This window comes from Salvelinus alpinus, chromosome 14 (genome assembly GCF_045679555.1).
Source record: "Salvelinus alpinus chromosome 14, SLU_Salpinus.1, whole genome shotgun sequence".
NCBI classification, from domain to species: Eukaryota; Metazoa; Chordata; class Actinopteri; order Salmoniformes; family Salmonidae; genus Salvelinus; species Salvelinus alpinus.
In genome coordinates this window covers 44,468,118-44,494,574 of record NC_092099.1, presented here as the reverse complement: position 1 = coordinate 44,494,574, position 26,457 = coordinate 44,468,118, and the positions used below count along the sequence as shown (strand labels likewise).

At 42.6% G+C, this 26,457-nt stretch overlaps 1 protein-coding gene and 1 long non-coding RNA gene across 3 annotated transcripts in view; one reads left to right on the top strand and one right to left on the bottom strand.

Moving 5' to 3' along the window:
* The window catches only part of LOC139538957 (guanylate-binding protein 1-like), a 68,028-nt gene extending 50,739 nt beyond the window's left edge, over positions 1–17,289 (top strand). Inside the window, exons 1-10 of one of the 2 annotated variants that reach the window (XM_071341550.1) lie at positions 488–584; positions 1,221–1,415; positions 5,911–6,038; positions 6,202–6,311; positions 6,742–6,938; positions 10,492–10,734; positions 10,854–11,134; positions 12,230–12,442; positions 12,609–12,711; positions 15,616–17,289. In XM_071341550.1, the coding sequence (XP_071197651.1) occupies positions 1,244–1,415; positions 5,911–6,038; positions 6,202–6,311; positions 6,742–6,938; positions 10,492–10,734; positions 10,854–11,134; positions 12,230–12,442; positions 12,609–12,711; positions 15,616–16,058 (1,890 nt within the window). In that variant the 5' untranslated portion in view covers positions 488–584; positions 1,221–1,243 and the 3' untranslated portion in view covers positions 16,059–17,289. Of the gene's footprint in view, positions 1–487; positions 585–1,220; positions 1,416–5,910; positions 6,039–6,201; positions 6,312–6,741; positions 6,939–10,491; positions 10,735–10,853; positions 11,135–12,229; positions 12,443–12,608; positions 12,712–15,615 lie in introns of those variants that run through there. The other variant, XM_071341549.1, reaches the window with a different exon arrangement.
* Positions 14,342–14,771, bottom strand: LOC139538959 (uncharacterized). The gene is made up of 2 exons (XR_011667836.1): positions 14,665–14,771; positions 14,342–14,417 (listed from the first exon to the last, which is right to left on the bottom strand). It is a non-coding gene; the product is annotated as an uncharacterized lncRNA (long non-coding RNA).
* Positions 17,290–26,457: the final 9,168 nt, after the last annotated feature.

Sequence of the window (26,457 nt, the reverse complement as noted above, 5' to 3'; positions counted from 1 at the left end):
ACCTATAGATATAAATTACACAACAATGATGATTCATTTATGGATTTTTTATGTATTAGTTTCTCTTTATTCAACCAGACTGCCACCCAACCAGACCACATTTCATTACCCTAAACCTTCCCGCCCCGTAGATATAACCACAGAAGGTATTTTTCTTTACTGTCTACATTCTAGTCTTACTCGCCCCATAGACTATTCACCTCTCCTCTCTTGACACTAACAATGGATTAAAACTGAGCAAATAAGAAATTCATCTCTGTCTTTGTTGTTGAGTGCTCCAACTCCTTTTTGCCTGAAATTAGTCCTTTTTAAGGTTTTTCTTGATGAGCCCTTGTTGTTAGAAGGGATTGTACTTTAGTACATTGTACAGTTCCATTGGCAACCATGAATAAAAGCAACTGGGATTCTGAGGTAGTTCTTGTTATGCCACATTCTTTTAGTACTTAGGTAAAGAATGAGTTCCACCAGACAGGAGGTCACTTTCACTTTCAGTGTCTGCAGCCTTTAAATAGTCTGCTGCTTGGTGCTTTTGCCATCATTGGTTTGCAGAGGATCCTTGACTGTCAGCGAAACTACGAGTATATGTGAGTATCAAGCCTGACTTTAAACTGAGTACTGATTTCCAAACCCACAGGTATTCAAACTCTTCACTGGTTGTCCTAATCCTGACAAATTGGCTCCATAAAAACTTGGCCTGTGGTGTCTTTACAAATGATCTCAGCGACCACTTTCCTATTGTTGTACTAAAGATACCAAACTGAACAACTCTGATCGTTGTAGATTTATGAAGACGTCAATAATATTTTTTTTGCCCCAGGAGTTCCTTCGTGATCGGTATTCTTCAGAGTTTATCTATATCAGCTGCATTCCCAACCCTGATTTGTCTGTAGAATTGTTCTCATGTTCTCATGACACACACCAATAGCACTAACAAACCTGTACCTTGATATTTTGGACCAGGCAAGTTAGAGCAGGATTAAAGTACACACCTGTAGAACCAGTTACTACTGGACTGGAGCAGGAGATCCCTGCATTTGAATTTTGTCTTAAGATGCTGTCAAACTATTTACTATTTATTATTACAGATCATTATTGGAATTTAAATGGTTTATGATGACAAAATGTGTTGTATTTTGCTATTGACAAGGACAAGGAATAGCATCATAGAGGTAAAATAAGTATTAATAATGATAAACTTGTATCAACCATTTACTTTTAAGTGATCTTGTGAAGCCACTTGACCATGGACTCCCCAATGTGCCTCGTTAAAAACGCTGACGGAGAGCTTTGCGTAGAACCAAAGGCCATCAACTACCTGATGGGACTGAAACAGAAAGTCGTGGTTGTGGCGGTGGTCGGGCTGTATCGCACCGGCAAGTCCTACCTCATGAACAAGCTGGCTCAGAAGAGAAGTGGTGAGAGACAATTATATCTTACATAACAAACAGGTTTGGACATCATCTGTGCCTCAGTCTTTTTTGGTAACACTGTACATTAAGTTTCCCCTACTACTCTGAAACTACACAGTAATAACTGTAGAAACATAGTAGGACAGGGATTCTTGAAACTCGTACAATATTTGTATGGCAGGAAGACATTAGCTGTGCTTAACCTCTTAGATTTAACGGCAAAATGTTGATTTCCGCCAAATTAGACATACCCAAAAGTAACTGCCATTCATATGTAATTAGATGATTCTGACATGCCAACACTTGGTATATTTGGAAAAAGGAGATCTGGGAGATTATAAGGAAATGATCAGAAGATAGATAAGAGTTACATAGTTTAGAATACACAAGATCAAGCACACACAAAATAATTGGTTATTTTGTATTTTGAAAGTCATCTTTTATTGACAAGCTATAAGTGAATTATTGATTCCCAGAGCTGGGAACACATCAGAAGGCATCCACATCATGTGAACAATATCAGAAATAAATGGGATTGATAGACCTAACAACTAGAAATGGGCAGAAGTTTTAGTTAAAGGTGTCTGGTGTGGTCACGGGACGTTTCCAAGTGTCCCTAAACCTCTCCAAACTGGCATATGTCTGTAAATTAGATCATTCCAGTGCTATTACATATCTGCAATCTTTAAATGCTATTTGTTCAGTATAAAAACACAATATCTACCATATTTCTACCATATTTTATATTTTATTTAACCTTTATTTAAGTCAGTTAATGTTACCGATGTGAAATGGCTAACTAGTTAGTGGGGTGCGCGCTAATAGCGTTTCAATCGGTGACGTCATTCACTCTGAGACCTTGAAGTAGTTGTCCCCTTGCTCTGCAAGGGCCACGGCTTTTGTGGAGCGATGGGTAACAATGCTTCGTGGGAGGCAGTTGTCTATGTGTGCAGAGGGTCCCTGGTTCGAGCCCAGGTAGGGGCGGGGAGAGGAACGGAAGCAATACTGTTACATTAAGAACAAATTCTTATTTACATTGACGGCCTACCAGGGAACAGTGGGTTAACTGCCTTGTTCAGGGGCAGAACCTCACTCAAACTGGGGTGGTGTTATGGGGTATCCAAGGTACATTCAAGGGCCCTTTCAACCTTTCAAAATTGTCTGAATGTGGTATTTGCACTGCTTTTGCACTCTGGTTGTGCCTATAAGTTATTGTTCCCTATTAAAACTAAATTTCTACAACACCAACCTCTCTCAAATGTTGTGGTGGTGTCGGGGGACATACAAGGGATATCCAAATGGTTTTCAACCTCTCCAAAGTACCTGAATGTTTAGCCTAGGCACATCCAATGTATTGGCCCCACGTACAAATGAACTGTTTACAAAAACAATGTAAAAGCAACAGATATACATTAAAGAATATATCAACATGTCTTATCAAACACAAACTTGGTTACACATGTACCCTTCACTAAAGAAAAGTGCAAAAATAGACATAGGCTGAACTATTTACAAAATGCTGTTCGTGTTTGTTTTACATCCCAGGTGTAGATTAGATTTCACTTTCACCGTAGCTTGTCGTGTTAGTCTTTGAAGGAGGCCCTCTCTGCCAGGAAACAAAGAGACAGAAGATCTGGCGTTGCACCCTTTTTTCCTGTCTGTGTTTAGTGAAATGCCTGCAGTTTCTTTTTGTCTTTTGGCATGTGTGTTGGATAGTGGCACTCACTTTGAGTGGGGGGGTGTAACGTCAGTCTAATTCCTCCTCTTCCTCCGAGAAGGATCGGAGGACCAATGTACAGCGTGGTAAGTTTCCATGATTTAATGTACATGAAAAACAATATACAATTACAAAATAACAAAACAAACTAACCGTCACAGGAAACAACCACCCACAATCCCCAACACAAAACAAGCCACCTATATATGATTCTCAATCAGGGACAACGATTGACAGCTGCCTCTGATTGAGAACCATATTAGGCTGAACACAGAAACAGACAAACTAGACACACAACATAGAATGCCCACCCAGCTCACGTCCTGACCAACACTAAAACAAGCAAAACACATAAGAACTATGGTCCGGACGTGACAGGGGGGGGTCTTGTGATGGTTGTGAGGTTGCTTTGGGCCCACAATTCAGCCATTTCCCACACCAGCTGTTATCAGAAGGCCAACTGGGAGAGAGGGGTTTGACTTTTGTTTTGGCCATTTGCTTGTGGAGAATGTTTACATTGCTACAGTAAATGTTTTCAAAGTGGTAAAGAAAAATCTTATACCACTTCCTGGTATTGTGGAGGACCTGGTAGTAGCCTATCAGAGCATCAGATAGGTTGACACGCCCCCATGCTGGCGTTGCAGTCCTTCACAGAAACAGGAATGGGACATTCTTCCCTTTTCACCCTCCTTGAGACATGGTTGTTATTGAACGCCTTGTGCTGTGTGGTGAGCATGGTTACTTCCCTAGTGTCCTTCTGTTTCACTAAAAGCAGCTTGTTGGGGAGGGGTGGCTCCCAAATGTCATCATCCAAATCCTCTGCATCCTCCACTCTGTAGTGAATCAAATAAAGAGATATATTGTTGTAAGACACACAGAATTACAGTTGACTAAATTTACAAAACAACATTACTGTAAAGTAAAAACACCAAGCCTGAACTTTATCTGTACAGTGACTCACATAGAAGGTGTGAAGGACACACACAATGCCAACAGTAACACTTTGGAGACAAAGGCAGAGTTGAGACTCACAAACAAACAATGGCCATAAGAGTTTATTGGCCTCTGCAAAGTAACAAGGATGAAACGTAGAACAGTGAACTAATATGAAACAAAAGACAATAACTACTTTGGAATTGTATAATATTGACATGTGTTGTTACATAGGACTAGGTAAACTAAATCCAAAGCACAAAAAGCAGACAATTTACCAAAAACAAAATACATGTAGTAAATTAGCTATATAAAGTATAGTATATATATAAAGTCATGAAAATATTTTCCTTACAGATCTAAAAATGATCTTTCCCTTTGCTTTGAGAAAGAAAAACAAATAAATAAAAATCACCATGGTTACAATCATAACCTGTCATCTCCATCTCCCTTATTAAACTAAATAAATACTGCACTCTGAACCACAAACGTATTTACTAGATTCATGATAGTTTTGTTAGACAAGACAAGGAATGTGAATTTTAAAAACGTGTTTTTTTTTGAATTTGCAGCTGTTGGTAAATAATGAAATCTGCTGGCTTCTGAAGTTACTTTCTCAACTTTGAAAATCTTTTTAAAGAGAAGTCAAACTGAAATGTTCTCCTGTCTCTAATTTCTCCTGGTTAGTCTGTTGTCTGCAAAGGTTGTTACATTGTAACTACATAGTAATTAAAAAGATAAGGGGTTAAATAAGGAAGACACATCTCAGTTGAATGCATTGAGTTGTACAACTGACTAGGTTGCGTTTCAGATTATTTTGTGCCCAATGGAAATTAATGGTAAATAATGCATCGTGTCATTTTGGAGTCACTTTTATTGTAAATAAGAAAATAATATGTTTCTAAACACGTGTACATTAATGTGGATGCTAACATGATTACAGATAGTCCTGAATGAATCGTGAGTAATGATGATTGCAAATATCCAACTCCCCCAACAATGCTAACCTCCCCTCTATTGTAATGGTGAGAGGGTAGGATGTCTTGGAGGTATGATATAAAAGGCTAACCTCCCCTGTTATTGTAATGGTGAGAGGTTAGCATGTCTTCGGGGTATGAACTTTCTCTCTCATCATTATTCACAATTCATTCAGGACTATGCGTAATCATGGTAGCATCCGCATTAATGTAGAAGTGTTTACAAACATATACTATTCTTATTTACAACAAAAGTGACTCAAATATGACAATACATGATTTACCATTTATTTCTAAGTGAATTTTGTCCCAATACTTTTTGTCCCCTAAAATGGGGCAACTATCTCCCCCTCCCCCCTAACTCTGGTCTGCAGTAGTTCTGGTCTGCACTAACTAACTCTGGTCTAGGGCTTTGCTAGTAGTTAGCTAGTTCTGGTCCGTACTAAATTACTCTGGTCTAGGGCTTTGCTAGTAGTTAGCTAGTTCTGGTCCGTACTAACTAACTCTGGTCTAGGGCTTTGCTAGTAGCTAGCTAGTTCTGGTCTGCAGTAGTTCTGGTCCACACTAACTAACTCTGGTCTAGGGCTTTGCTAGTAGTTAGCTAGTTCTGGTCCGTACTAACTCTGGTCTAGGGCTTTGCTAGTAGATAGCTAGTTCTGGTCCACACTAACTAACTCTGGTCTAAGGCTTAGCTAGTAGCTAGCTAGTTCTGGTCTGCAGTAGTTCTGGTCCACACTAACTAACTCTGGTCTAAGGCTTAGCTAGTAGCTAGCTAGTTCTGGTCTGCGGTAGCTCTGGTCCAGCTCTGTAACAGTGTTATAAGCTGGTTTAATATTTATACTGTAAAAGTCCTCAATAATATCTGTTCATTTAGGTTTTGCCCTTGGAGCCACCATCCAGTCCAAGACTAAGGGCATCTGGATGTGGTGTGTCCCTCATCCTGAAAAAACAGACCACACCCTGGTGCTGCTGGATACAGAGGGTCTGGGGGACGTGGAGAAGGTGGGAGGTCAAAGTTCAATCTCTTTACAATCCACATTAAAGATTCACATTCCTTAATTTACCAACAAAGCACAGTGAACACATACTGTATCTGCACACTCATCATTTAAATGAGATGATTACTTAGTCAGAGATCCAATACATGTTGTGATACTTGTTTCAGGGGGATTCTAAGAATGATGCCTGGATCTTCTCCCTGGCCATTCTGTTAAGCAGTACTCTGGTCTACAACAGTCAAGGGACCATCAACAATGATGCTGTGGAGAAGCTTCAGTATCCTTTTGGGTCAAAATGTTTCTCCAATTTGTGGCATCTTGTGGACATAATCTGTTGTGGTATTTGATATGATAGTTTGTTTGTTTGTAAGACTTTTTACAGTCATTTCAGACATATTAGTGAAAGCCTAGCTAATTGTGATGGACATTTTCTGGAAACTGTAAAGGGTTTGAGAAATCTCAGGATGCCGGTTCCCGGGATTGATTCTTAGCTTTAGTGAACATGAAGAGCTGGTGTTGACTAAAAGCAATGTCTGTGACTTTAAAACAAATGAAGTTACTGTGTCAGTTGAAATCTAAACTGAAAATAATTATTGTGTTTGTTTTGTTTTTCACTTCCCTGAAATTCAAGTCCCTGTACTCAAACTGTGCATGACACTGACATGAGCTTTGGGAACTCCTGTATCAATCCTCAACAGGTCCTACAGATATGTGAACGAGCTGACAGAGATGATCAAGGTGAAGTCTTCCACTGACAATGAGGAGGAAGGAGAGGGCACCCAGTTTGCGCAGTTCTTCCCTAATTTTGTGTGGACCGTCAGAGATTTCACTCTACAGCTCGAGATCGACGGCAGAGAAATCACTGCAGACCAGTATCTGGAGAATTCCCTGCAACTCAAAAAAGGTGATATTGATTATTATAAACCAGGTAGTTTGAGACCTAGATGCTGATTGGTTCAAACAGCATTCCAGCTGTGTGTATATCAGACAATATAGCACGGTATGATGCAAAGAGTAGCGTTATGACTATAACCTCCATGAAGGAGTACAACATACTATGGGGAGTCGCACTCTCGTGACTTTGGATGAAGGATCTACAATCACGCCTGACAAGGCCAAAGAAATCCTGGGACTGGGAGAGATTCTTCCACCAATCTTGACAACTGCATGTCTGAACGTGGAGATGGGACACTTTTCATCTAATTCATATGTGGGAGACACAACACTTTGGACACCCGTGAACACTGTGGAACTCAGTTGAAAAACCTGTGTTCATGTGCCAAGGTCTGCCTAAAGCCTGGCCCACCCTAGGAACACAGGCTCCGGCGATCAGTGACGAGCCTCACACGGTTTAGGCGGTAAGATGCGTTCCGGCAACCGGCTGGCACCCAGCGCTGGAAGGCATGCATTAAAAATAGACCGAGGGAAAAAGCCTCATCATGGAGGTTACCCCACCGACCAGTCATAGCTACTGGCGACAAAATACATTGTAACATAGCTGGGAATGGGACAGTCTGCTGTTGTAACAGACTGGAGCGGATCTAATTCCCAGGAATGAAAAGTGTTGAGATGGAGACAGTCAGCTCATTTGGGGGCTCATATGAACCACAGAGACTTTGTGTAGGGTAATAGGGTGGTTGTGTCCAACCCTGCTCGTTCCCTCAACTCCGCTACCAACAACTAATCACCTATAGAGCCCATAAACTGTATCACGAGACACCAGAGACCAGTGAGATACAGGCAGGGATCAGCAATGAATCTCAGTAATGAGCCACCTATGGGGGAGGGGCGCCCCCTTGTGGACAAATACCCAACTTCACACTCTCACCCTGGAGAGATTGATATAGCCCCTGAACCCTGTGGACACCGTGGAACGTGGGGTAACAAAGGGGGGAACATTAAACATAGACAAGCTTCCAACATACGTAGTGTTTCCACAACTGCTATACCTGTATAACCTAAGCTAGCATCTTTGACCGATGCAGTCTATTTAGAATAACCAAGTGACTTTACACTACGTATTCTTAACAAGAGAGCTACCCCAGCAACTCCACTGTGGGCAGGTAGTACTAGTTAGTAATATGCAGCACTTGCTTAGTTATTCCAGTCTCAAATGTCCAAGTAGGAAACGGTTTACTGGGGTGGGACCGGACCGTTCATCAACATGTCTGGGAAGACATTTAACATTTACATTTAAGTCATTTAGCAGACGCTCTTATCCAGAGCGACTTGGTGCATTCACCTTATGAAAAATTGGTGCATTCACCTTATGATATCCAGTGGAACAACCACTTTACAATATCCACTTTACACTTTACAATATTCACATTTCCCTACCGGCCAAACCCTCCCTAACCCGGACCCGGACGACGCTAAGCCAATTGTGCGTCGCCCCACGGACCTCCCGGTCGCGGCCGGCTGCGGCAGAGCCTGGGCGTGAACCCAGAGACTCTGGTGACGCAGCTAGCACTGCGATGCAGTGCTCTAGACCACTGCGCCACCCGGGAGGCAAACGGTGCTTGACCGAGGCACGCACAGGCAGCGAGGGTACCCACCGAATCTGGCCGCCCTGTCTCTTCGAGGAGCCTCACCCTAACTGGCGACAGAGCGCATAGTAGCCGGGTTGAGTCCCAAAATCAGACTGTCGTGATTTATTACCTTCAGCCCCTTTTTAACATTGTGTGTTTGAGCTACATATGTATTTTTTGCATCGTATTTGTCTATTCCTTCTGCATCCGCAGATACCAACCATTAACCTGTGTGATTAATGGGGGCTGAGATAGAGAGGAGTTTGTGTGACAAGGGCTGATCCCCGAAGATGGTTCTCTTCACAAAACAACGTCTGTAAAGTCCGAACAGTTTGAGCTACAGACTATTATGACCCCAATATGAAAAGCTGAGACACAAACACACACATGTAAGCTAGACAAAAGTCGTTAGAAGGTGAGGGTTTCTTCTACATAGAAGATCATAGGAAATCCCAGGACATAGTGTCTATAATACTGTAATATGATCACATAGTTGCTGTCACAAACTCCAAACTCCACACAGTCGTCACTGAGTAGTTGGATATTAGTTTCCCACTGAGCAAACCATTTCTGGACTTACAGCATTTTCATAAATTATTTTTTTTATCAGGTTTCTGTTAAGTCGGAATGTATTTTTTATTTTTTTTACATTTGAAATAAATCTCACGAATGCAACTGTTTCTGTCAAATTGTTGTTCTACATGTCCTGGTTGTCCTGAAAATAGTGTGGTAAAACACTTCAATGTGATGCTAAATATAAGAGCAAGCAGATGAATGAAACAGAGGCGGTCAGTGACCTTTAAGATGAGGGAGGAAGATTCTTTTTTTTCGTGAGCCTGGCCTGATTTCTATTACAGCATATTGGATGACGGTCATTCATATTCCATTCACCCAGTTTAATTACTTTTTCGGGATCGGTGTCCCTTCCACGGGACGGTTGAGCTAACGTAGGCTAATGCGATTAGCATGAGGTTGTAAGTAACAAGAGCATTTCCCAGGAGACATATCTGATATTGGCAGAAAGCTTTAGAAATGTTTTTCAACAGAATCGGCGGAATGAATACAGCCCTGATCACACGCAAACACTGTTCACTTTCATAGCAGCCACATACAAACTGCATGGTCATTTTGCTCATTTTATATATATATATATACATATAAATATATAATTCCTTCTCGCGTCTACACGCTCTCCACCTGTCACCATTTTCCCTTCACTTGTAGACTTCAGTGCACAACGCATCAGCTGTCTGTGACCAGACAACAACAACAAAAATCCAAGCCAAACCTTCATATCATAACCGCTAACTACTACACACAGTCTACATCATTGTCACCATATTAGCTAACGTCATAGTCAACTTAGCTAATAGAAGTAAGGTGTTACTAAACCCGCTACATTCATGCTGTAACGTTAGTTAACAGTCAGCAAGCAGTTTAGCAGTTAAACCGGTGGGCCCCGGTGGCAATAAATGAGTAAAACCAAAATCTTACCTTGGAAGAGTTCCAGTGTTGGATAGACAATCAGCTAGGTAACATAGCATCACTCGCTGTTTGAGACGGTTGTTTTAGGCTAAACTAACTAGCTGCATTCACTAGCTAAGTGAAAGTAGAAAAAATACAACAAAATATACACTCTCTCTATCGCTTCTCCTTCATTTTTAAAGAAATTAATTTGTTCAAAACTGTTAAACTATTGTCTTTCTCTTTGAGTCAATTACTCACCCTACTTCATACACTGCAGTGCTAGCTAGCTGTAGCTTATGCTATCAGTAGTAGATTCATTCTCTGATCCTATGATTGGGAGGACAACATGTCAGTTCATGCTGTAAGAGCTCTGATAGGTTGGAGGAGAAAAAATATATTATTGGGACATACCCAAGATCTGCTTGTACTATAAAATCCAGTAATGCCAATGTTATCTTTCAGGTTATGGTAAAAAGATCAATGACTACAACGTCCCGCGAGAGTGCATCCGGAACTTCTTCCCCTCACGCAAGTGTTTTGTGTTCCCCTCCCCTACAACTCCTGACAACATGCACCGACTGGACTCCATGGACGAGGCTGAGCTTTCTGAAAGCTTCAGAGAGGTGGCAGATACTTTCTGCCGCTTCATTTTCCAGGAGAGCCGTATGAAGACTGTTATAGGGGGACACACATTGACCGGAGAGAGTGAGTCAGATATCTACCTACAGTACAGTATGTGAAAATTGATACAATTATTGATTCTAAATTGTATTGTGCACTAAATTCAAACATTCATATTTTTCCTCACACCTGTCTGATTGCAGTGCTGGGCCACCTGGTCACCACCTATGTGGAGACCATAGCCAAAGGCAATGTGCCCTGTCTGGAGAATGCAGTGCTGGCCATGGCTAAAATTGAGAACCAGGCTGCTGTGGATGAGGGCCTGGCGGTGTACCAGAAGGGAATGGAGGATGTGAAGGCCTTATTCCCGGTGGACATCATTCAGCTGTCAGAGAGCCACCTTCGCTCAGAGACCCAGGCCACAGAGGCGTTTATGAAGCGATCTTTCAAAGACGAAAATGGGGAATTCTTGAAAGCTCTTGCGGTAAGAGTCATCATTGTAGATCTGTGCCTGGTACACACAATGCATTTTTAACATCGTCAAGGCCGTTCATCAAATCAAATCAAGTTTATTTTATATAGCCCTTCGTACATCAGCTAATATCTCGAAGTGCTGTACAGAAACCCAGCCTAAAACCCCAAACAGCAAGAAATGCAGGTGTAGAAGCACGGTGGCTAGGAAAAACTCCCTAGAAAGGCCAAAACCTAGGAAGAAACCTAGAGAGGAACCAGGCTATGAGGGGTGGCCAGTCCTCTTCTGGCTGTGCCGGGTGGAGATTATAACAGAACATGGCCAAGATGTTCAAATGTTCATAAATGACCAGCATGGTCAAATAATAATAATAACAGTAGTTATCGAGGGTGTAGCAAGTCAGCACCTCAGGAGTAAAAGTCAGTTGGCTTTTCATAGCCAATCAGAGTATCTCTACCGCTCCTGCGGTCTCTAGAGAGTTGAAAACAGCAGGTCTGGGACAGGTAGCACGTCCGGTGGACAGGTCAGGGTTCCATAGCTGCAGGCAGAACAGTTGAAACTGGAACAGCAGCAAGGCCAGGTGGACTGGGGACAGCAAGGAGTCATCATGCCCGGTAGTCCTGACGCATGGTCCTAGGGCTCGGGTCCTCCGAGAGAGAGAAAGAAAGAGAAAGAGAGAAAAGAAAGAGAAAAGGAGAGAATTAGAGAGAGCATACTTAAATTCACACAGGACACCGGATAAGACAGGAGAAGTACTCCAGATATAACCAACTGACCAACTGACCCGTTCAATTGAAAAATGATTGATTAGCTTATGCAACAAAATGATAATCACCAGTAACAGAGACACCAGTAGGACCCACTGACACTAGGTGGAAAATATCCAAGCAGTGCAATTCCTCAATCAATTAACTTCTAGAGACAAAAGAACACTACTGTGAAAACCAGTGCTCAGATTATATTTGTAATATTTGATTAAAAATTACACTATATTGAATAAAAGCCTAATATAGATATGGAGCCAATATGTAACCCTTTATCACTGTAGGAACATGACATACCGGGACTCACATGCCTGAATCTGACAATTCTCAATAAATCTTTCAGGAGGCCATTAGCAACCACTCCGCCGACCTTTTCAAACAAAACAAGGATGCCTCAGAGAAGAAGTGCAAGGCCCTTCTGGAGAATCTGTCTGCTCCGATGGATCAGGGGATGAAGGAGGGGAGGTACGCCACACCAGGAGGTTATGAGCTTTACTGCAATCACCATGACAACATAGTGGCACAGTACCGGGCCGAGCCCAACAAAGGAGTCAGGGTAAGAGCTAGAACCCAAACAACAGCAACAACATGGTGTATTAGAGAATCAAAAACATCCATCATTTGTCAGTAATGACCAATTAAACATTTCAACTAATTTCAGTCTCCTGGTTACGGTTTGAATGAAAAGCAATGCAACAACCTATAAGCCCTGTTTTCTCCAGGCTGAGGAGGTTCTGGAGCAGTTCCTGAAGGGAAAGAGTGCAGAGTCCAACTCCATCCTGCAAGCTGACAAACAACTGACTGAAAATGAGAAAAAAATCCAAGGTAAGCCACACCTCCATCTTTTTTACTTCCAATTATAAAATAATAATCAACTGTTGTAGGTTAACCCATTTAATCCCAAATTTTTCCCAGACATGAAAATATCCAAATCAAGTGTCATTAGTAACCCTTTGAAGTAATCAATCATTATTTTTTGAAATTTTAATGGAAAAGTAGGTGAAAAAGTGTGTTTTATGGTCGGTCACAATTGTGACCGGTGGGTTAATGTTACGTATACTGAATTAACATATTTCTCCTATGCAGTTATCAAAGTTCTTATATATCCCAACCCAGTTATTAACACATTTAAAACTCTGTCACTAGCAGTCCCCAGGATTGCCCCTAGAATGCCCCGTCACATTCTAGTGTGACTATTTTACACATCAAAAACCCTTATACAACACGTTATGAACACTGAGAGCAAAGACAAAAAAACAACCATCAACATATTTCAACGTTGTTACTTTATTGTAACATAGATTGAAACATTAATATTATAACTTTATTGTAACATTTGAACTTTTACTTTAGTGCAATATTGATTGTAACATTGTCATTGTGACATTTTAGTGCAACATACACTAACAACTGTATAGCAGTCATGTGATTCATTTCCACTGAACATAAAGGTAACATTTAGGATAGAGGTAGCCTGTAGAATGTGTATTCAAGTAGAGGCCTACACTGAACAAAATACAATTATATATATATATATATTTAAAAAGCACCACTGCACTATGAGTGCTTATATACTGTATATGTATACAGTATATCATAGAGTTAGGCTTCAGAACCAAGTGCAAGATTAGTTTGTGCATCACTATTTTGAACTGTGATCAGTCAGTTCTACTGTCATACAGTATGTCTTGAATCAATTGACCTTCTTTTCCAAAAACATTTCAGTCATTTTGATTGTCTTTTTCGTAGACTTTTCTTTTCTTCCTAGAGTCCGTTGTACTTCTTCTCCTCACCCTTTATAGACTTTTCTATTTTTCTTTTATTGTCTTTTTCAGCCCTTTTTCATTTGATCTTATCTCCTTTTCTACTGTCCATGGTATATCTTGAAGCACTCAATGTGCAGTGGCGCTTTGCATTTCTCACATGCATAGGTAGTACGTTTGTCACAATGACGACTTCTCTGGAACCGGTGCATCGTCTTGATTGGCCAGTGAGAAGTTTTGTCATATCTTGCCTGATCTTCAACAGTAGCAGCCAGTAAAGATCTCCTTCCGTGGCTCAGTGGTTTCGTGACAAACTTTTGCATATTTGGGCTGTATACTATGTGTTTTGGAATCACATCAGTGGCAGGCCTCTTCAATCGTTTGAACATTCAATCTTTATTTTTGAACACCTGCAGCTTTTCCCTTGGCTCTTCTGGCTGACCCCTATGGCTTGTAGAGGCCCTTGGCTCTTCTGACTGGACCCTCTGGCGGGTAGAGGCCCTTGGCTCTTCATTATCAACAATGGAAGGGGGTGGGGGAGGTTGTGGATGGGGGGGGGGGGGGGGTGAGGGGTGGGTCATCATCACTGATAACGTTGTTCCTGTCATGATCTGTTTGCATATGTTCAGCATATGCATTCAACACCCATCGCTATCACAATCACTCAGGACAGCATCTTTCTCATTTTGAGGGATAACTGCAATGTTGCATGCCTTGTCTGGGCAGTCACCTAGATCCAACATATCCAGAACTTGACTCAAAGTGAAACTAAAAGAAAGAACAGAGTAGAAAGTTAGGTAAAACAAGAACTATGTATGTGTATAATTATGTGTATACCTAGACGCACTGTGTTATCCCGCCGGTCACTATTGTTGCCGTCAACATGTTTACACATTCTATGACCACACTGAACAAAGTTGAGTAATTGCAAATGAATGTATCAATACTAGACACCTTAAAGACTATGTGTACCAAAAATCTTTGTCCTAACTTTATGTTAACATACTTTACTAACCTTTTGTTTGGGAGCTTTGATGCAGCCATCCTCTTCTCATGGTGCAACCAGGAAGTAAACAGCTCTGGTCATGTGACAATTCACACTAAACATGTGACACTGCACATCTTTCATTGAGACCCTTTATTATTTCAATATTTGCTGGGAATGCGTTGATACATCATTCAGTAACGTGTTTAGAGCCTTATAACTGGAAATGTTTTTTACGGTCACTATTGTGACCGATGGGATTAAATAGGTTAATGTTCAGAAGATGCAAACAAGACCGGTGGCCCCGCCATAATGCCAGACCCCGCACAAAATGACAACTTCTAAGTATTATGGATAAAAATAACCAAATATATCCAAATTGGATTGTATTATTGGTGGCCGACTAGAACATATAAGTGGCAGAAAGTATACTCCTTGACTTTTTCCACATTTTGCTGTGTTTCAGCCTGAATTTAAAATGGATTAAATTCAGATGTCTTGTCACTGGCTACACACAATACCCCACAATGTCAAAGTTGAATTATGGTTTTAACATGGGATACGAATTAATTAAACATTACAAGCTGAAATGTCTTGAGTCAGTAAGTATACAACCCTTTTGTTATGGCAAGCCTAAATAATAGTGTTTAACTTGATTTTTTTAATGAATACCTAATCTCTGATTTATGATTTGCGGGATGTTTCCGGGTTTGACAAACAGCGCAGTAGTCTGCCCCTTTCCACCTTCTGATGCGGAACAGTGACACAGGTGGATGTGGTGGATTGAGACGCAGCCCATTCAAAAATACATATCTGTAGCTTTAACTGGCAGATTTTAATGGGTATTTTTTTATTATGTTACTTAGATTGAAGCACCGTTGCGCCAATAGACTCTAGAGGGTTTTAATGTGTGTGAAACTGTATGAGAAAATGAGTTGTCCAGTTTTCCTACTTATTTATCTCTCTCCTTGGCTCTTCCAGCTGAGAAGAAGAAAACAGCTGAGCTGGAGCAAGAGAAGGCAGCATTGAATGAGCAAAAAGCAGAGATGGAGCGCACCATTGAGAACATTGGCAGGGGCCAGGAGAAGTACTTGAAAGAGATGAAAGAGAAGATGGAGGAGGAGAGGAAGCAACAGCAGCAGGAGTTCAACAGGACCCTGGACCGCAGGATGCAGGAGCAGAAAGATCTCCTGGAGATGGGCCATAAGGAGAAGGCTGAGCTAATGAGACAAGAGATCGAGGAGATAAAGAAGAATAATCAATTGGAAAGGGACGCCAATACCCAGAATCAGAAGGCTCTGCTGGATGACTACAAGCAGCAGGCTGAGGAACAGAACAAAAAGATGGAAGCATTAATGTCAGCGCTCAACAATAAAGCACAGGCCCCCGTACAAGTTGTTGAACGACTCTGTATGGTAATGTGATCTACTCCCCTCCACTTAGAATGCCTGACTATGAAAAGCCAACTGATAATGAGTCTTGAACCGTTGAAGTGTTTGTCTTCTATAACCATCATTGTTTTTATCTCTCCCTGCTGGTAATCTATGAAAGTTTGAACGTCTTGAATATCTATCTGGCGTTCTTGGCCGCATGAGCCTGGTTCCTCTAGGTTTCTTCATAGGTTCCTACCTTCTAGGGAGTTTTTCCTAGCCACTATGCTTCTGCCTCTGCATTTCTTGCTCTTTGGGGTTTTAGGCTGGGTATCTGTAAATCACTGTGAGACAACTGTTGTTGTAAAAAGGGCTTTAAAAAATAAATGTGATTGATTGACCTTTTGTGAACCCTATATCTTAGTTAAAAATGTCGTAGGCCCTGCAATCAAATGTGTGCTTTATGTCACCTGGGCCCACATGGCAAATGGCCCAAAACACGAAGAATCTTGTAGGGGCCAGTCCTCCCTTCCTCTGTCAAGAGGACAAAATGTCTCTCTGTTACAGTACCCAGATGAATGACTATTGAGATGTATGTTACAGTAATATCCATGTTTGGTATCTACAGTATCTGAAACGTGTCCTCGGAGGAGAACTTGGATGCCATTCACATGGATCTATGATCTCTGTATGCTTTTTGTTTATCCTGATGCCCAGATATGAAAAAGCTGGACCATGATCAATGTGGGCCCCATCCACATTTTTAAGTGTTTTGGAAAACAACATACTGTACACTTGGTTTTATCTGCATTAAGTACCAATTTCAGTTCAACAAAGATTTTCTGGAAAGCAACAAATGCAGACTGTAGCTCTTGTTGGAATCGGCTAAACTTTGAACATTGAGATATTAAATGAATGATAGGAAATGAAAGAGACTGGGTTATGTTAGACGTTAATGGTTCTCAGAAGAAAGAAGAAGGCTTTGGAATGTGTTTGATGGAGGAGAGGAGAGCTATGTCTTGATACAGGGGAGACAGATGGATATCTCTGTATTAGATGAAAGTTGAGATCAGGAGGTGAGGACAGATTCTCTTAAGAGAGTAATGAATGTTTGGAATCCTGTTACCCTCTTTATTAGCTTCCTGTAGAGCCGTAACATGTAAGGATTGGAGAGAAAGGGGAGTGTCTTAAGTAGGATGCATATAAACTGTTAAGTCTGAAATATTTTGCTGTCTGTTTTCAGCTGTACAGAACCTTTGGGAAGAATAAACTTGATTAAAGGTTCTCTAGTGTCCATGGGTTATTTACTCTGAAAAATAAGAACCCAACACTCTGAAAGAGCCTGGTCAACCGTGGGGGAAATAGCATACTCAACAGTGTCATCAGCATACAAGTACAGGTACATTGTTTATCAGATAAACCAATATTGTTCATGTAAATAGTGAAAATAACTGGACCAAGAATCGATCCTTGTGGGACACCCTTTGTTGTTTCCAGAAAACCTGATTGAACACCATCAGTAAATACACATTGCGTTCTGTCCGTTAAATCATTTTCATACCAGCTACAAAGCCTCTGAATGAGTAACATGTGATCCACAGTGTCAAAAGCCTTAGACACTTCAATGAAAAGGGCTGCACAGAGTTTATTCTTATCAATACAAGTAATAACATAATTTCAAACCAGAGAAGCAGCAGAGATGGTGCTAAGACCTGGTCTGCATCCTATGTTGACATGTAAAAAAACATCTTCACCAAATAACATACTTTAGAAACAAAATGAATGTAATTAATACAATTCTAAACAATAGAGTAATGACTTACATTGTTAAATTATATTACACTGCTTTTTTAATACATCACAATAACCAAATATAACCTATTAATAGCGGAATATAGACAGAAACAATGCCAACCTATAGATCCTGCATGAACCCAATGCATTTAAAAACTACACTATGTCGGGCCAATAGAAATTCTATTCGGGACAGTAGATTTTTGGCCAAAAGGCCCGGTCAGGGAGGAAAACTTTATGTTGGACCCTATCATAGCCTGTGAACTTACATTGTTATATTATATTACACAGCCTTATATCATAATGTAGCCTTTTAATAGATGAATAGCTATTAGCTCACGGCTCCTCCTCTGTAGTGCAGGGGCGGTTCCTCCTGCAGGCAGAGGAGGGTCGTTAGTGATTGGAGTCACCTGGGCTCTAAGTATTTAAACTGTCACTAATCACTTCTCTCTCGCTCTCTGCTCCTCCAGGTATGCTCATGATTTGTTTGTTCCTTTGTAGTTTTGCATATTTTTCACTCAGTCATGTTCACACACACATATTCACGCATCCATGCACTTTACATACACCTTACATTATGATACTTCCACACCTCATTACTTTTTCTTAGTTTAAGTTAATAGTTTGTTGTAGAATAAAGAACCTTTTTAAATTGGCCTATACCTGTTGTTCGTGTCCCCTCATTTTTGTCACAGGCTATGAGCTTGTGACAATATAGAGAGAAACCATGCCAATCTATAGGCCATGCCTACACCACTGTTCAATTATATTACACATCCTTTTAATACACATCATAATAACCAAATATAACCTATTAATAGCTGAATATAGCATTTAAAAACGATACCATTTCAAACCAGTTGAAATTATGTTGGGGACAGTAGATTTTTGGCCAACAGGCCTGGTCGGGCCAGTGAGAAAAACAGTTTACGTTGGACCCTGTCAATGCCTACGAATAGGACACAGAGTTTTACCTGACCAGGACATGAGATCAGGAAAAACTCCAGGCCACAGAAAATACATTTTTCTCACACCACTTTTGAAACTGTGGTGGCTTCTCTGGGAAGGAGGTTTGTCAAGCGTAGTCTATCGGAGGCCAGCACGCATGCAGGATTTGATTCTGGGTTCAAGACTTTTTAAACATTACCTATAGAGGCCATGTCATCTCACCAGCGTGCAAGGTTACTTTCATTGTGTGACACATTTGTATGCGAGACAGCAAAGCTTAAGTAGCACATTTGGAGCAAGAAGTCAGAAGAGTTAATCTACTTCAGAGTTAGTTTATTATAGCGTCCATCAATCCATTATAGTGCCTAGTAGTGTAGGAAAATCCAGACACACAATTTTTTTTGTAAAACGTTATTGCAATGTGCATTGTCACATTCACATACAGCACATCCAAATTGATGTCACATTCATCCTTGCACAACAGAATGGAGGCATCTAAACCCGTATCTCAAGTAAAAACTAAATAAAGATTCCATCAAATCATCTGACAGACAAAAAAATACTATCAAAAATGATCTCTGTATAGGTTTAAACAATTTACTGTACAAACAAATAATAAACAATACTGATCATGTCTTCCCAGAGGAATGGGAATATTCAGATTCAAATTGTTATAAGAAAATGTATAGTGCCTTCAGAAAGTAATCAGACCCCTTGACTTTTTCCACATTTTGTTACAGCCTTATTCTAAAATGGATTAAATAAATAATAAATCCTCTCTCTGCAAAGTACAGAGAGATCGTTAATGAAAACCTGCTCCTGTCACGACTTCCGCCGATGTTGGTGCCTCTCCTTGTTCGGCCGTCGACGTCACCGGCTTTCTAGCCTCCACCGATCTACATTTTTTCCATTTCTTTTGTCTTGATTGTACACACCTGGTTCCCATTACCATCCCATTTTAATTATTTCCCTATTTAACCCTCTGGAGCCATCATGGTTTTGTGCATGTTTATTGTTGTCAGTTGTCCTGTTTATGTGATTCTGGATTTTCGTTCTCCTTGTTGGAAGATTATTTTTGAGTAAAGTTACTATTATTACTCATCTCTGTGTCCTGCGCCTGACTCCGCCTTACCCACATCACCTAGACTCTGACAGAAACACGCACCATCAAATGGACTCAGCAGGTACACACAGCCCCCCTCTAACTATAGAGGAGGGCATCCAGCAGCACGCGACTATGTTGCAAAGTCTCGGCACAGCCATGGAGCGATGGGAGAGAGGGGGTTTTCCAGCAACCCCATCATCACCCCAGCTCCCACAACAAACCACACTGCTGTCCACCTCTCCTTCACCTGGATCCAGTGGGATTCGGCTCGCGCTCCCGAGGGTATACGATGGAACGGCTGCCGGGTGCCAGGGGTTCCTACTCCAGCAGGGGCTCCAGCTGGCAACCGTTCACCCAGCTGCTTCGGGACGCGAGAGTGTAAACGCCCTCATCTCCTGTCTGACTGGTAGAGCTCTCGAATGGGCCAACGCAGTCTGGGGAACGGAAGGACCGACGTTGGACAATTATGAGGATTTTACCCGCAGCTTCCAGGCGGTTTTCGATCATCCACCTGAATCGAGAGCGGCGGGGGAACGCTTGTATCATCTCGGACAGGGGATGAGGAGCGCACAAGACTTCGCTCTGGGCACTGATCGATCACTACAGGTGTAGTCTACGCGAGGACGTTCATAGGGAGCTAGCCCGCAGGGACATTACCCTTAACTTTGACCAGCTGGTGGACCTATCCATCAGGCTGGATAACCTGTTGGCTTCCCGCGGACGTCCGGATCGGGGTTCGTCAGTTCCATCCCCCGGCACCTCAGATCCGACGCCGATGGAGCTTGGAGGTGCTGCTATGAGGGGGACCAGAGGGGGGGGGGGGGGCATTCCCTGCACCACCTGTGGCCGCAGAGGGCACACTGCTGGTCGGTGCTGGGGAGGTTCTTCAGAGAGTCGAGGCAGCAGGCAGGGAACTGGTGGATCATCCCAGGTGAGTAGGCACCCGACTCGCACATGTGTGTATGTATAGAATTTCCTGAGTTTTCCCCGCATTCCCAGCATAAGGCGCTAGTAGATTCAGGTGCAGCTGGGAACTTTATTGATTGTTCATTTGCTATTAGATTAGAGATCCCTATTGTTCCTGTTGATGTCCCCTTCCCTGTACATGCCATAGATAGTCGTCCTTTAGGGTCGGGACTGATCAGGGAGGTCACAGCTCCACTATGTATGATAACGCAGGAGGATCATAAGGAGAGAATTAGTCTCTTTCTGATCGATTCACCTGCGTTTCCTGTGGTGTTGGGGCGTCCCTGGTTGGCCGATCATGACCCCACTATTTAGTGGAAACGGGGCTCTCAGGGGATGGTCATGTCAGTGCTCAGGGAGGTGTGTAGGTGTTTCCATAGGTGCAACTACGGTGGAGAATCCAAACCAGGTCTCCACCGTGCACATCCCCCCTGGATATGCCGATTTGACTCTCGCCTTCTGTAAAAAGTAGGCGACTCAATTACCACCCCATCGACGGGGGGATTGTGCGATAAATATCCTGGTAGACGCAGCACTTCCCAGGAGTCACGTGTAATTATTTTTTGTGAAGAAGAAGGATGCCCGTGTATTGACTATCGAGGTATAAATCAGATCACAGTGAAGTACAGTTACCCGCTGCCTCTCATAGCCAGTGTGACAGAGTCATTGCACGGGGTGTGCTTCTTTACATAATTGGATCTCAGGAGCGCTTACAACCTGGTGCATATCCGGGAGGAGGATGAGTGGAAGACGACATTTAGTACCACCCCTGGGCACTATGAGTACCTTGTCATGCCGTACGGGTTGATGAATTTTCAGGGACCGGCACGGGCAGGGTGTAGTGGTGTATATAGATGACATTCTAATATGCTCGCTACACGCGCCGAGCATGTGTCCCTGGTGCGCAAGGTGCTTGGTCGACTGTTGGAGCATGACCTGTACGTCAAGGCTGAGAAATGTCTGTTCTTCCAACAGTCCGTCTCCTTCCTAGGGTACCGCCTGTCCGCGACAGGGGTGGAGATGGAGAAGGACCGCATTTCAGCCAAGCGTAATTGGCCGACTCTAACCACGGTAAAGGAGGATGCAGCGGGTTTGCCAACTACTACCGGAGGTTAATGCGGGGCTTTGGTCAGGTAGCGGCTCCCATTACCTCTTTGCTAAAGGGGGGACCGGTGCGACTGCAGTGGTCAGCTGGGGCGGACAGGGCTTTTGGTCACCTGAAGGCTCTGTTTACCTCGGCTCCCGTGCTGGCTCATCCTGATCCCTCTTTGGCATTTATAGTAGAGGTGGACGCGTCCGAGGCTGGGATAGGAGCTGTGCTGTCTCAGCGCTCGGGTACGCCACCAAAGCTCCGCCCCTGTTCTTTTTTTTTGAAGACGCTCAGCCCGGCGGTGTGAAATTATGATGTGGGTGATTGGGAGCTGTTGGCTGTTGTCAAGGCTCTGAAGGCGTGGAGGCATTGGCTTGAGGGGGCTAAACACCCTTTCCTAATTTGGACTGACAACCGTAATCTGGAGTACATCCGGGCGGCGAGGAGACTGAACCCTCGTCAGGCAAGGTGGGCCATGTTTTTCACCCGTTTTGTTTTCACCCTTCCCTACAGACCAGGTTCCCAGAACACTAAGGCAGACGCACTGTCCCGGATGTATGACACAGAGGAGCGGTCCACAGATCCCACTCCCATACTTCCGGCTTCTTGCCTGGTGGCACCGGTGGTATGGGAGGTGGACGCGGACATCGAGCGGGCGTTACGTACAGAGCCCACTCCCAACCAGTGTCCAGTTGGGCGTCTGCACGTTCTGTCTGATGTTCGCGATCGTTTGATCTGTTGGGTTCACACGTCACCCTCCTCTGGTCATCCTGGCATCGGTCGGATAGTGAGCTGTCTTAGTGGGAAGTACTGGTGGCCCACTTTATCTAAGGACGTGAGGGTTTATGTTTCTTCCTGCTCGGTGTGCGCCCAGTGCAAGGCACCTAGACATCTGCCCAGAGGGAAATTACAACCCCTACACGTTCCACAACGGCCGTGGTCACACCTATCGGTGGATTTCGTGACGGATCTTCCTCCGTCACAGGGAAACACCACGATCATGGTTGCTGTGGATCGGTTTTCTAAGTCCTGCTGTCTCCTTCCTTTGCCCGGTCTCCCTACGGCTCTACAGACTGGAGGCCCTGTTCACCCACGTCTTCCGGCACTACGGGTTGCCTGAGGATATAGTTTCTGATCTGGTTCCCCAGTTCACGTCTAGGGTCTGGAGGGCGTTTATGGAATGCCTGGGGGTCTCGGTCAGCCTCACCTTAGGTTTTCACCCCGAGAGTAACGGGCAGGTGGAGAGAGATACGCTGTAGACCACACTATCTACTAAGAGAGTTCTCATCTATATTATTCGTAGCTGTCTATTTATAACCACAAACCGATGTTGGCACTAAGACCTCACTCAACCAACTCTATAAGGCCAAAAGCAAACAATAAAAGGCTCATCCAGAAGTGGTGCTCCTAGTGGCTGGGGACTTTAATGCAGGCAACCTTAAATACGTTTTACCTCATTTCTATGAGCATGTCACATGTGCAACCAGAGGGAAAAAAACTCTAGACCACCTTTACTCCACACACAGAGAGGCATACAAAGCTCTCCCTCGCCCTTCATTTGACAAATCTGACCATAATTCTATCCTCCCGATTCCTGCTTACAGAAAAAAACTAAAGCAGGAAGTACCAGTGACTCTCGCAATACGGAAGTTTTCAGATGACCCGGATGCTAAGCTTCAGGACTGTTTTGCTAGCACTGACTGGAATATTTTCCAGGATTCATCCAATGGCATTGAGGAGTACACCACCTCAGTCATCGGCTTCATCAATAAGTGCATCGATGACATCGTCCCCACAGTGACCGTACGTACATATCACAACCAGATGCCATGGATTACAGGCAACATCGGCGTCGAGCTAAAGGCGTCAAGCTGCCGCTTTCTAGGGGCGGGACACTAATCCAGACGCTTATAAGAAATCCCGCTATGCCCTCAGACGATCCATCAAACAAACAAAGCGTCAATATAGGATTAAGATTGAATCCTACTACACCGGCTCTGACGCTCGTCAGATGTGGCAGGGCTTGAAAACTTTTATGGACTGCAAAGGGAAACACAGACGCGAGCCTACCAGACAAGCTAAATGCCATTTATGATCACTTCAAAGCAAGCAACACTGAAACATGCATAAGAGGAACAGCTGTTCTGGACGACTGTGTGATATGTCTTTCGGTAGCCGATGTGAAGACCTTTAACCTGTCTGGCACCGGCGTTCCGCTAGCGGAACTCCTCCCACATTCCACTGAAAAGGCAGAGCGCGAAATTCAAAATATATTTTTTTGAAGTATTTAACTTTCACACAATAACAAGTCCAATACAGCAAATGAAAGATACACATCTTGTGAATCCAGTCAACATGTCCAATTTTTAAAATGTTTTACAGTGAAAACACCACGTATATTTATGTTAGCTCACCACCAAATACAAAAAAGGACAGACATTTTTCACAGCACAGGTAGCATGCATAAAGCCAACCTAACTAACCAAGAACCAACCAAACTAACCAAGAAACAACTTCATCAGATGACAGTCTTATAACATGTTATACAATAAATCTATGTTTTGTTCGACAAATGTGCATATTTGAGGTATAAATCAGTTTTACATTGCAGCTACCGTCAGAAATAGAACCGAAGCAGCCAGAGTAATTACAGACACCAACGTCAAATACCTAAATACTCATCATAAAACATTTCTGAAAAATCGATGGTGTACAGCAAATTAAAGAAAAACATCTTGTGAATCCAGCCAATATTTCCGATTTTTTAAGTGTTTTACAGCGAAAACACAATATAGCATTATATTAGCTTACTACAATAGCCTACCACACTACCGCATTCATTCATCAAGGCACTTTAGCGATAGCAATAGGCACGTTAGCGATAGGGAATAAACCAGCAAAAGATATTAATTTTCACTAACCTTCATAAACCTTCATCAGATGACAGTCCTATAACATCAGGTTATACATACACTTATGTTTTGTTCGAAAATGTGCATATTTAGAGCTGAAATCAGTGGTTATACATTGTGCTAACGTAGCCTCTTTTTCCCAGAATGTGCGGATATTTTTATGACACTCCAACTATTCTGACCAAATAACTATTCATAAACGTTACTAGAAAATACATGTTGTATAGGAAATGATAGATACACTAGTTCTTAATGCAATCGCCGTGTTAGAATTCTAAAAATAACTTCATTACGACATCCAGCTTAGGTATAGCGAGAGAGTACCCAAAATCTGGGCGCAAACGACTAGTACAACATGTTCGACAGATATATGAAATAGCATCATAAAATGGGTCCTACTTTTGATGATCTTTCATCAGAATGTTGTACAAGGGGTCCTTTGTCGGGAACAATCGTTGTTTGGATTTAGAATGTCCTCTTCTCCAGTCAATTAGCACGGAAAGCTAGCAAAGTAGCGCTAAGCTCTCCTTCCTGAACAAAGGCACACAACGCAACACGCCTAACGTCCCGAATAAATTTCAATCATCTAATAAAACTATATTGAAAAAACATACTTTACGATGATGTTGTCACATGTATCAAATAAAATCAAAGCCGGAGTTATTAGTCGTCCATAACGACAGCTTATCAGAAGGCAAAACCAGGTCCCTTCACGCGCTCTCCAGAAAACAGGAAACTGGTGACACGTCATACAAAGTGCTTTTGTTCGACCCCAGATCAAGTAACACACTCCATTTCTTCTCTCACTGCCTGTCGACATCTAGTGGAAGACGTATGAAGTGCATCTATACTAATAAATATCAAGGACATTAATAGGCAGGCCCTAGAACAGAGCATCGATTTCAGATTTTCCACTTCCTGTCAGAAAGTTTGCTGCAAAAGGAGTTCTGTTTTACTCACAGATATAATTCAAACGGTTTTAGAAACTAGAGAGTGTTTTCTATCCAATAGTAATAATAATATGCATATTGTACGAGCAAGAATTGAGTACGAGGCCGTTTAAATTGGGCACAATTTTCCCCCAAAGTGAAAACAGCGCCCTCTGTCCTCAACAGGTTAAACAGGTCAACATTCACAAAGCCGCGGGGACAGAAGGATAACCAGGACGTATACTCAAAGAGGACCAACTGGCAAGTGTTGTCACTTACATACATAAGGTAACATATAGCGGCAGCCATATGGTTAGTGAGAAAAGCCACATTGCAAATGTACGGTCCCTTACTAGACGTCCGGCAACGTTTCTAAAAATCGCGGACGGCGTCAGGCCGTGCGCGGGGGAGAGATCTTTCAGGAAGTCATCGAAGAAAATGTATCGGACGTTCGGTTTCCGTTTTATAAAAATAACACATTTTTGACTTTTTTCCGCAGTCTCGGAAATTCCCACAAGAGGGAAAATAAATCATATTGCAAGCGCACGAGCACATTGCAAATGCACGTGGCCTTTTCTCCTAAACGGAAAATATTTCGAAGACGAAACTTGGCGAGCGTAGGTTTGGAGTAATGGGCAGTTGGCCCCGAACAAGATGGCGTCGAGGCCTCAACGCTTTTTGAGTTATGGCCATTTTTCTGGGATTAAAG